At 41.9% G+C, this 12,192-nt stretch overlaps 1 protein-coding gene and 1 long non-coding RNA gene across 3 annotated transcripts in view; one reads left to right on the top strand and one right to left on the bottom strand.

Annotated features, from left to right (window-relative positions):
• Positions 1 to 12,192, bottom strand: part of PLXND1 (plexin D1) — a 167,711-nt gene that overhangs the window by 67,372 nt on the left and 88,147 nt on the right. Inside the window, exons 13-17 of the mRNA XM_079964483.1 lie at positions 11,367 to 11,518; positions 8,004 to 8,103; positions 4,897 to 5,036; positions 3,427 to 3,594; positions 706 to 796 (exon numbers count right to left, since the gene is read on the bottom strand). Coding sequence (XP_079820609.1) covers positions 706 to 796; positions 3,427 to 3,594; positions 4,897 to 5,036; positions 8,004 to 8,103; positions 11,367 to 11,518 — 651 coding nt within the window. The remainder of the gene's footprint in view (positions 1 to 705; positions 797 to 3,426; positions 3,595 to 4,896; positions 5,037 to 8,003; positions 8,104 to 11,366; positions 11,519 to 12,192) is intronic.
• LOC307209498 overlaps positions 1 to 12,192 on the top strand; it is a 139,120-nt gene that overhangs the window by 79,383 nt on the left and 47,545 nt on the right. The gene's annotated exons all lie outside the window — the stretch shown is intronic.

The following is a 12,192-nucleotide window of genomic DNA, read 5'->3' as shown; positions in this document are numbered from 1 at the left end:
CCACAAGCAGAGTGTAGCTGCACCCCAAGGTTGTTCTCCCAAACCAAGAGTTAATTGAAAGCCAGTGTGATGTACTAGCTAGGCTCATGGACTTAAGACCAGTACTCACTGCCCATGAAATTCACTGAATAGTCTTCTGTTAGGCATCCTCTCTCAGCATAACTTATTTCACTGGCCTGTTGTGAGGCTAAGGGTGGAGGGAAGAGAAGAACATGTGTGCCACCCTGAATAGGAAGGGCAATATAGCTATTTAAGTAATTTAACCTGTGGGAAAATATCTACACCAGGTTCAGGAATCTATAGCCCCCGGGATTGTTGGGCTCCAACTCCCAGCTACTCCAGCCAATGTGGTCAATGGTCAGGGATGATGGGAGTTATAGTCTAATGATACCTGGAGGACAACAACCTACCCACGACCAATATGATCCTACATATGGCAGTAAATCAAACTCTAACCCATCCCAGAGGAAACAGGAATGGAATGGTAGCAATTCCCTGATGATCCAGGGGAAGAAAAATATTGTAGGAAGTTAGGTGGTGGAGGAGGACAGCCATTTTCAGTGGGTCACAAACTGAGGTGAACTAATATCATTTCCGGCTTCTATGCAAAACTTATGCCTTCTATTTTGCCCACCATCATATTTGACTGAATGCTTCCATCATTTTCGCTCTTTTCTTTATCATGCTACTCTCACAAAGACTTACCGTTTGTTCTTTTCCAACATTGAGAACAACCATAGACACATTCTGAACCATCAAGAATCCATTTCCTTCCACGGTGATGATTCTGCCTCCACTTTTAAACAAAATGAAAACAAAAACAGTGAAGTAAGGGATCACATGAAGAATGGGGCATCTTTCATTCATACAAGATAAGAAAATGAATAAAAAGGAAATAGACACGGTCCTGTATTGAATGAAGTCTGCAGTCCTGTTCAGCCCAGCATCAATCAACACTGTGACTGGCAGTGACTTTCAAAAGTCTCAAGCAGAGCCATTTTTAGGTTATTCGCTTTACCAAACTGTAGCAGAATAAAGGCTACTTCACACATTACCCAGAAGTAAATGCACACAAATTTAAGCACATGTGGTGGAAAGCATTGGTCAAGCAAGGTGTGCAAGGACAATGATCAGACATGTGGTGGAAAGTATACTTTGCTGTACGTGCATCTTACAGTTCTACAAGTATGCACAAAATGCATTTTAACATGCATGGATAAAAGAAAATGTAATAGCATCTGCTTGGACTAAAAAGTGGACAACCTGTAGCCTAGGGGCTGCATGCAGTCACTGAAATAATTTTACGTTGCTCCCAGCATTACCTAATAACTTCAAAAGCACAATTCACTAATAAAATAACAAATAACTATTTCACCACTGAGGCTAAATAGAGACATGCTCTGAATATATTTTATTACCTCGGCTGCAAAGTACGAATAAATAGTTGCGCTGACATGAATCCTGGATGTTTCAAACAGTTGTTATTAAAAAGTGGAAGGTTTGGATAGTCTTACCCCGTCAGACAAGCTGCCTGAGGAATGCTAAATGTGGCACCATCAATGTGAAATCAATTAAAGAAAATAATGAGATAGCTTTAGCACATGCCACCAATACAGAGAGGAGGAGAGAGGAGAGGCTTGTCTCCATTGGTTACCAAAAACTACATCCAGACTTTACCCCGCATGTGGCCTTTCATTACTTCAACCATTTCGTGTTCTACTTGCTTTAATTATACCGCAACATCAGGTGGCTCATCGGGGAATTCAGGAAGATAGTGATTTATCCCCTTTGCCTCCAAAAGACACTCAAATCCAAAGTGATAACATACAGGGCTCTTACAAGCACAGCCTTCGCAAGTCATTTAAGGCCTCTAAAGCCTCAGCGTGCTGTGGCTATGCATATTCATAGGCTCTCTGTAGTTCACGCTACATGTTGCTTGGTGTTTCCTTGAAGAAATTTAATTCCGAATGGTATTTGATCATTGCGGGGAAAAACTATGTTACGTCCAATTATGCTTTTGATGAGGAAACCTACAACACCACGTTCAGCAGAAGCGGCAGCGTGGTGGTAAAACGGAACTAGCGGCGAAGTGCTCAAGAGGAATCCTGCAGTATAAATTTCCAAGCACTTTGTTGCCCTCTTTGGTTGGCCTACAGTAACAGTGCCATTTGCACACCACGGTTTAAGGTAAACGTAAAGGAACCCCTGACCATTAGGTCCAGTCGTGACCGACTCTGGGGTTGCGGCGCTCATCTCGCTTTACAGGCCAAGGGAGCCAGCGTACAGCTTCCGGGTCATGTGGCTAGCATGACTAAGCCGCTTCTGGCGAACCAGAGCAGCGCATGGAAACGCCGTTTACCTTCCCGCCAGAGTGGTACCTATTTATCTACTTGCACTTTGACGTGCTTTCGAACTGCTAGGTTGGTAGGAGCAGGGACTGAATGGGAGCTCACCCCGTCACGGGGATTCGAACAGCCGACCTGCTGATCGGCAAGTCCTAGGCTCTATGGTTTAACCCACAGTGCCACCCATATCCCCTACACCACGGTTTAGAACAGCATTTATTTGCAGCTTAGTGATCTTGAATGCTTCTGCCGAACTCTTATGTTTTGCAGCTGCCACCCTGCATTCTGACCCAGTTCTGTCCTGCCTCGCACTCACAAGACTGACAGAACTTCCCGCCCAGCACTGAAAACTGGGTGTGCTGCTGCTGCTCATTTGCAATTCCCCACGTTGCAATTCGTGTTTTGGTTTTTGTGATGACATGCAATCCCACTTTAAGAACGTTGCATAAGATCAGGGCAGTTGGCCCTGGTTGGCCTTAAAACACTTCCTGAGTAACTTGGGCTTCAGGTGCACTTGCAGACTTCCTCAAATTTCTTTGTTCACATTATGCTGTTACACTTCAAGACTGTACTAAGCAGGGAGTGATTTCATGGAGAAATTCAAAAAGGAACTGGAGCCCCAAGGGCTCGAGGGGGGGAATGGAATCAAAAGCATTTTTTTTTTCCAAAAAGAAAAAAGAAGCCCTGAAATGTGTCTGCCTTGCAGGTTCTTTTGAATAATAAAAAATTTGCAAACTGTATCAATCAGTCAGAGCCAGTAGGAATAGTACGATACTCATGCGGACTTTGGCCTGAATTTCTACATTCTTTGAAGCACATAAACTTAGGATTCTTTCCCCGTTATTAGTTTGGAGTTTAGTGATGCTAGCTGAAACTGGGTTTATGGTGAACAACTGTTCTGCCCCACTCATCTGCTCTGCCTGTTTTTCACAGCAATTTGTCTATTTTACTACCCCAGCCTCAGCACAATATGCAGCTTCCATGAATGCCCAAACCCCAACCTAGATGACCGCCTGCCACCTTTCTAATCCTATTAGTCCCTGTTAACAGTTCTAGAAAATCGCAGAGAGTAATGTCTTACCTGATCTGACTCCTTTTGGGGTTGATATCTCTTATACTTGGGTTTTTCTCATACTTGAAGGTGCTATTATCACCAATGCAGGACTTCCTTTCAAACTGGACACAGACTTTCACAGTGGTAGTAAATTCCACACCTGGCATGGTGCAAGTGATGCTAGTGTCAGTGCGACTATAAAAAAAGAAGACACAATGAGCTGCTGAGTGCAATGCATGGGTATGCCCGATTGTTGTTCTCTACAGTGAGAATCCACACTACATGCCATTCAGCCGAAGCTTTATAACACAATGGATGTTTATGAAATTACGAATGGTGTGTAGTGAGCGTGTGTGTTTGTCTCTTTTTTGTCTCTGTCCATCTGCCTCTTCCCTCAAGCACAACTTGGGGCCACCTAATGACTGATTGGCAACCAGCTGAGGACAGAAAAAAGGAAGCGTTTCTTCATAAAATGCACAATCAACATGGAATTTCTCAGTATGTGGTGACGAACACTAGTCTTTATGGCTTTAAAGGATAGCTGGACAAATTCACAAAGGGTCTATCAATAGCTATTAGCAATGATAACTAAATGGAGCTCTATTTCCCTCGAAACCACTGATTCGGGTGACAAGCTAAAGGGAAAGGTCATTGACTTCATGCTATCTTCTTAGTAAACTTCTGAAAGGCATCCTGCTGGCTGGCAGTGGAAAAATAAGGCTGCAACAGATGGACTTTGGTGTGATTTCAAGCAGTCCTCTTCCAATGTAAGGTCCTGCCAGTTGTTTTGCTAGGGGAGGCAGGCTTTTTGTGTGTGTGTGTGTGGGGGGGGTGACTTCAGTTTGCTAGGTATTTTTATTGATTTGGAGGGGCAGCTGCCCCTCCTTGCCCCCCCCCCCAGCTAAGCCCATGGTCCTGCCTCATTCTTCCCATCCTTTACTGCTCACACCATCCTCATCAAACTGCTGTGCTGGTGTGCTTACCTGTGGCGGTGTAGTGGGGAAAGCCCCATTGCATGAGAAAAAGCTATTTTGCAATCCATGCATCAAAGACTATATTAACAGAGCAAGATGTGCTTCTCCTACACTCCAGACTGGAGAACTGGGCTTTTTAATAGACTTGTTTTCTCACTTCTGATCAGGGCAGCTTCTGGCCCTATTTTAATATTTGCAGCTCATGAGAAAATTCTGCAAATATAAAATTATCTGCTAGTTACATATAATTTGAAAGAATTGCTGAGTACCCTTCACAGATGCAAAACAGCAGGGGAAACCATGCAAGACTAGTAGTGAGATTTTATGGCTACTCAGCAAGTTTATATGCGTTGCATTACAGAGAGCTGTGCTGAATTTGTTCATACTGAAGAATTTGTGTTTCCTTGGAAAAGCCATTGGACAAACACTTGGCATATGGCATATGGTTCTTGTTTCTTGTCAGGTAACTTATAATTTCCTGCCTCCACTGCTGAATTATGGTTCATTCTGAGGCAGCACTTACCTGAGGTCTTCACATTCTTTTGTGTTATTAACCAAAACTCGGAGCTCAGATCCCACACTCAGGTTATTCCCTGTGATGGTTACTCTGGTTCCTCCTGCTTTAGGGCCAGTAGATGGAGACATAAACTTCACTACTGGAAGCTAAGTAAGAGAGGAATGTCAAGGTGAGGTATTCATTAGTTTCTTAGTCTGTAATTAATGCTAATGATACAGACATACCGCAGACAGGAAAGATTCTGCATGTCAAAGGTTCTGCAACAATTCTCCAGGAAGAAACCAAGGGGGGTTGGTTTTGTGAACAAAGAAAGCAATTCTAACCACATTTGTTTGGAAGTGGGCTCCACAGACTTTGTAGGGCTTCCAAGCTTCCAATGGGACAACCTGTAAAATTAATCTCACAAGATGAAGATATGTAAAAGGATCTGGAGTAGGTTGTCCTCAGTATGCTGCTGATAATCAACTCTATTTCTCTTTTACATCTGAAACTGGTGAAGCTGAGAAGGTGTTAAACTGCTATCTGGAGGCAGTAATTAACTAGATTAGTGCCCCAAAATTCAAGCTCAGAAATGAAAAGGTAGCACTGCTGTTGGCCAGATTAAGGTGGCATCCCACTTGAGGAATCCCCAACTTGAACTTTTAACTGGTATCTATTTTGATGTCATTTTGATACCACATACAAATTTCTAATTCTTTTCCTGACTGTAAAAATAAATAAATCAAAGCCACTGCTGCCTTAACTGCCTTGTTTTATCTATTCTGCTGCTTTCATTGTTTGGTAATATTCCATATTTGATTCTTTGAAATTGTTTTTAAACTTTGAATTCAGAAGCTGAAGAGCAACACAGAAAACAAACAACAATCATTTCTCACTTCCCACCAGTGACTGGTTTTCAAACAGTGTCCCTTGAACTCTGAACCCGGCCTAAAACCGTGCTAGAATTTTAAAGTCCTCTTGAGTTTCTGATGCAGTAATACACTTACATTTTCAGTCATATTTGTATCAGACTGGCAGGCTCTGACTGCCTTGATTTGTAAGTAAGGATAATAATATCTGTGACAGTAAAACGGAGATGAAATTTATTGTTCCTTTGAAGGAGCATTTTTAAAGAAATGCCATAGGTGTTCTTTTTCTGGCCTTCTGAAATATATTCAAATGCCTTTTAGTTGAGTTTAATCTTGCACAGCAAAATTTAATACCGAAGTGTATACTATACACTTCATTGCAACTTTGAAGGGGCCTTTTTACCGAAAAATACTGGGATAAGCAGAATGTTTTTAGATACTTTTAAAAAGCACTTTGACTTTAAAAAACCCTATAATCCTATGAAAAAGTTTTACATTTTTGTAAAAAATACTTTGTATGAGATTTAAGAGCCAAACCATGGTGAACAGGATCTCCTCCCTAGGCCCCATTTTTAACACTGAAAACCAGTTACTGGTGGAAAGCTGAAGATTTGGATAAAGATTTCGATGCAAGGGAAGGAGTTAAACTCTCTCTCTGTTTTAAATTGCCTTTCCAAAGCTACTGTTTACCTAAGAGCCAAAACATATTAATGTAATAGATTGGATTGCCCTTTATTTGGGTTATTAATTGTTATTTTTGTTAATGCCAATTTGTTAATGTCTATCTCTTCAGAAAGTTATCTGAGCCTTCTTCTCTTGGGAGTTCCCAAACTGGTACCCCCCCCTTCTCTGCATTGAGCCAGACCATGACAAGCAGAGACCTCCAATATATAAACTGCCAAGTGGTCAAGTTATGAGTGGTACTGAAAGGCTTGAACCTTGCTTGAGAGAGGCACTTTGAGGTCCAACGGGACAAGTTAAGATGGAAGATAATCTGGGTGAAGCACCCTCCACCAGAATTCAAGAGATGACCCACAAATTGCTTCTCTGGTAGCACTGGACCCCGGTGAGACTCTCCCACAGGAGAAGGACCTTGTCCCCACTCTGCTGGTGCAGATGTGAGGAAAGGAGAATCCCTATTCACATGGGATGCAGATGTGCCAAAGTAACCAAATTCTAGGTTTGGGTGTTTGAATTAGCCTCCATTATAACTGGCAAGATTTTAGTCCTGGACGTTGTGTTGACGTTGCTCTTAGATGAAAGCGAATAGAACCCCCTTGGTGTTCTATAGTTAATTAGCATCACTAATGTTGCCAGCTGTTTGGATGGAGGTGGACAGATGATAGGAGGCAGCAGAAGGGCACACAATGGAAGGGTGTTGGGCCAAAGTGTGCGAAGGAGCTCTATCAGAACACCTAATCAAAGAAGAGTAACAAGAGGTGTAGCTAAACATGGCAAGTTTGACACTGTATAGTTGCTGTTTGTCGGCTTTATTAACAGTAATACCTCCTAGCAGTCCCCAATGACACACACCAAGCTATGGAGCAGATATCTCTTGGCAAGATAATTATAGTATTGACGTGAGAATTGTATACTCTGTAAATTTCCGTTTGTGTCAAAGCTGGAAGTGTTGATAAGATCGCTCTACCTGAGAGTTTCCATCAGTGATGGCATGTTTTTGTTGTTTGTTTTCTTAATCTTGTGAATTAATTAATAAAACATTTTTTTAAAAAAACTGTTCAGACTTCTATTGTTGCCGGGCAAATTTTGATGTGTTTTTCCTTGTGCAGTTAATGGATGTACCTTCAATTGCTTTCTCCTGTAGGAATGTTGCCTGAACAAAGGCCTGGGAATGTTAAATCCATCATTAAAGGAAGACTTCCAACCAAAGCCACTGGCTCCTATTTTTGCTTCTGTGCAGGTGTTTCCTGAAGATGCAATTTCCTCCGGCACCATCAATAGCTTTAAAACATCCTCATCCTTTTTAACTTCTCCATCACCGCTATAATAGTTCTAACACCAGATACAGTTTTTTTTGTGAGCTCTAATTTGCTACATTGCATCATATAATATGACTTATTATTGCTATTTTTAAAAAAAGGAGACTTGAGAGGAAGAGAACAAAGGAAGCTGCCTCATGCCGTTGGTCCTAGTTCAGTATTGTTTACACTGACTGGAAAGGGCTCTTCAGAGTTTGAGACATGGGTATTTTCCCAGTGACAAATTCAAAGTTAAAACCCCCGGTAAGAACAAGAAACAACTTACCACATAAGAGTATCGGTCCCTGGATTTTCCTTCTCTGCTCAAATTAACTGTCACCACATCAGAAAATTCATCTGGAGCTTCTCCAGTCCAGCACACAATTCTGTGCAAAATAAAAAATAAAAAATAAAATAAAAAATAAAAAAGCAATTGTGACTGAGAAGAAAAATATGGATGAACTTGAAATAGCACCTCATAAAATAAAAGGTGGGCTGGATTGCACTCTATTCCCCGCTCTTTAAAATTCTTTATTTTTATATTAAAAGCATTATTTCGGATTCCAACTAAGATAATTTATACAGGAGACAGAGTAGCTTCAAACTTAATGCCTCAAATGGGGTTGGGCTACCATTTCCAGTGCAGATGATATTCCCATACAGAAAGTCTGACAAAAGGGTACTCCAGGTCAAAAGCACTGGAATCAGATTACAGTGGACTCTCGAGTTATGTTACCTCAGGGTAACGTAACTTTCGGGTTGCGAACGCGGCAAACCTGGAAGTGGGTTTGCAGCTCGCCCATGCACATAAGCACCGTGCACATGCGCATAACAACCGCCTCCAGTTACAAAGATTTTGGGATATGGCTGGGCCTCCGGAATGGATCCCATTCGTAACTGGAGGTACCACTGCATTTTGCTTGTGTGGTCACATGCTAAGAGATACTCCATTCTGCATGAAAGGGGGGGGGAGTGTCTGTTGGTCTCCCCACCAGTTTGCATTAAGAATTCAGAGCACTTTGGATGTTTTGGTAGGAAATGCTCACTTTTCTCTTGATGAAACTGGGATGCCCCCCCCCAAATGGAATCCAAATGCCCAGCTTGCACATCATGGCTTACCATGATCAAGCAGAAACAGCATGCTCTCTTCTATGGCAAGGTGCCTTGTCATACTTTCCTCACACAGAAGCCATTTCAACATCCAAATAGTCACAAGTTGGTGAATTCATGATGGCATATGCATGGTAATAGGTAAGGCTCCAGAAGGAGGCATATATAACCAAGTGTAAACTATCCTGGTACAAATTATTTCACTAACTGTTCATGATGGACTGAGCCTGAAAGAAGTAACACCATTCCTATTGAGGCAAGAGTCAGTTCAGAATTTTGGGGTGCCCTTATCAGAATGAAGAATTAAGCTTATTCTTATTTAAAGTGACTTGACTTTTGAAATTTTGTTGCCATTTTTTTCCTGATCGAGCAACTATGTATTTCACATTACTTGAAAATGTGAAGCTCATGAAACTCCAATTATGCTTTATTTCTTATGAAGAGTCACTAAAAATAAAATAAAAGGTATTTTCGTTATAGAGAAATATGAAGTTTGTTCATGACCCAACAGGAAATAACTAGGTGTTTATATTAGTAGTAAATAATCCTGGGATTTAGATTTGGTAGCACCCTTTCCTTCAAAGTATGTCTGTACCAGCAACCTTTGGGCTTTAATTAATTAATCTTTGGTGTTTTAATTTGCTCCTTGTTGTCCCAGTGCTGCTGTTTATGCATTTCCTGTCCAGGCATGCATGTTCCCATTGGGTCAACAGACTGCTCTTCAGATAATTGCATTCATAAACAACAACAACAACTAAGAGCTGAATATGTCCACTGCAAAAGCTATGGCATATCATACTATAGGGTGCAAGAAAGAGGGGGGGGGGAGTGGCGGGTGGGAGGAAGCAAGAGGTCATTTCCATAGGGTAATACAACAACCATCATCACTGGAAATACCCCCTCCAGCACCACCCAGCAAAGGAACAACATCTCTTTTTGTGGGGATTACTATTACTTTAAAAACTTTGGAATGCTTATTCAAGATGGTGCAAAGGACACTATGGGAAGGTTAATAAATGAGGCACTACTCAGATGTAGCGCACTGAGTGGGGTGGAGCCATTACTCTAGCTTCCCAGTGGATTATTGTTGCTTCCTGGGAGGGAGAAGGGGAGGCAGCAGGGAGGTCACCACAGTGTAAACGGAACAGCAGAGCCACTCCGTTACGCCTGCTGGTGCATTTGCACTATGCCAACTTCTCCGCTGACCTGCCCCTCTCCTTGTGGTAAGCAACCCACGTGCCAGGAAGCTAGTGTAATGGCCCTGCTCCACTTGGCGAGTCACTTCTGGCACTACCTTTAATTCAAAGAAACCCAGGATTGGGAAGTTAATCGGGGTCAGGACTTGGGATAAAGTGTTCATTATATCCACTATTCCCACACAAAAAACAATTGGTGCAGGAACACCAATGCCTTGTTTGTGTATTTCTCCTCCTCCTCAGATGGAAATGGTAACTTCATAATTGCTATACCCAGCTACTTCCCTCAACTGTTCCTAATGGGTAATTTCAATTTCTTCCAAAATTAGATCTTGCTATGTTGCTTGTTATCAACAGCATGCCTTCAAGCACAGCCCTTATAGATTGCTTGATCTGCTGATCTTTGGTGGCCTCAGCTCATTGGCCTCCTACAACCGTTTTCCATAAGAAATTATCACGAGAATTTCTCCCAGGTTTTTGTGGATGATTTCATTCCAAAATAACTGCACACAATCACCTCAGCTGGTCTCTGAAGCCTGTCTAGCAGAGATAACGAAGACAACTTTGCAAAAATGTATGTGAACGTGAAGCTAGTGAAAGGTCTGACAGCACAGAAGAAGTTTCCCAGTTGTTTTAGATGGAGCTGCAGAATGGGTAGCAGCTGTGCGAGTTTTGATTACATTTGTCCTCCTGACCTGCTGAGGGCACAGGCAGGAGACAGGCAGGAGCTTAGAATATTGTGGAGATCAATTCCCTGGCACAGCCAGCTAACTAGAAGGCTAGTTAGTACCTGTCTTTTCCGCACTTCTTCACAGAAAGCGTTTGTCTCATGGTAACTTCCCCTCTGAGGATGCATGTGCATCACTCAAAACAAAACAGGACCTACGGTAATCTTCCAGATGGAAGCCCTCAGCAGAGAATACAATTCACAGGAACGACCTGAGAATTCTAGAATGTGACTTCTCTCAGCTGAAGTTATTACTGTGGAATAAATTCCTTGTGGGGATAAAAATCATTAATCAGTTTCAATATGTATCATACAGAAATCTGCCCTTTTCATAAATGAGCTGATTCAGAGTCAGCTTGGTTCACTGGGTCACAAAGCAAACAGTAGCAGCTACTATTAACAACTAGGCGGCCAGTGGATAATTGGATGCCTTACTCTCCATTTACGCATGCATGTGAATCCCTGCAAACATTTGCACTCTCATACCAAGCCCTCACATTCCTGATCTCTGAAGAAAGACCGCTGGAAGAGATCAATCAGCTGAAGAGGAGGAAATAAACGACAGCAATCCCTTTCCTTTCACTCGCTTTTAAATCATTCAGCATGAGTTACTCACTCCTCAGAGACGATATATCTGTCCGGGAGTGGCGAACACTTCACATTCCCTATTTTGACAGCGTTAATGACATCACTGAACCTACGGCCCAGATTTCTTCCTCGTATTGTGACTAGAGTTCCTCCTTCCAGGGGTCCATTCAGGGGCTCGATCTGCAAGTTCAAAGGGAACCTGATGAGAGTAGGTTAAAAGCAAAGGCATGGAAGGCAGCAAGGTGGGGAGCATTCATTTTTATTCCTGTCTGGGTACAAACATCAATTTTATGTTCCCTATTCTTCTACAGGGGAAAAAAAGGCTGTGGGTCCAATAAATGAGCCATATGCTTAAGATTCATGTCCTACTTCGGCTTTTGTGACTAATACGGTTTTTACAGTGCCTTTTACCTCATACAGAAATAATTTCATACACCACTGAAAATACAACTATCAGTATTCTTAAAAGTTTTGAATAACAGTTAAGGGAAGGGGGAAAGTAGTAAGAACTGACAAGTGGAGAAAACATAATAATGATACCAACTCTTTGCGCTGGGAACAGTCAGCACAATCTTTTGTATAATCCTTAACAAAAGGGTTGGTCTCTCTAAACACCACCATGCATGTTATGAATGATAACAGCTATAAGTGGGCTATTTGTTCCCTGCCTTTTTATATACTGACCCAGCACTGATTCAGAGAGAAGACTACCTAATTATCACCCTGGGGTTTTTCATTTAAACAACAATATCCAAGTCTTGCTGCAAAAAAGACTATAGTTTGTTTCAAAAAAAGTGTTTATCTACCTGTCTACCTACCTATGGCTTTTATATACTGCCCCGATCAACAATGTC

The sequence above is a fragment of the Podarcis cretensis genome (genome assembly GCF_951804945.1).
Source record: "Podarcis cretensis genome assembly, chromosome: 2".
Taxonomy (NCBI): Eukaryota; Metazoa; Chordata; class Lepidosauria; order Squamata; family Lacertidae; genus Podarcis; species Podarcis cretensis.
This window is presented reverse-complemented; position numbering and strand designations above follow the sequence as displayed.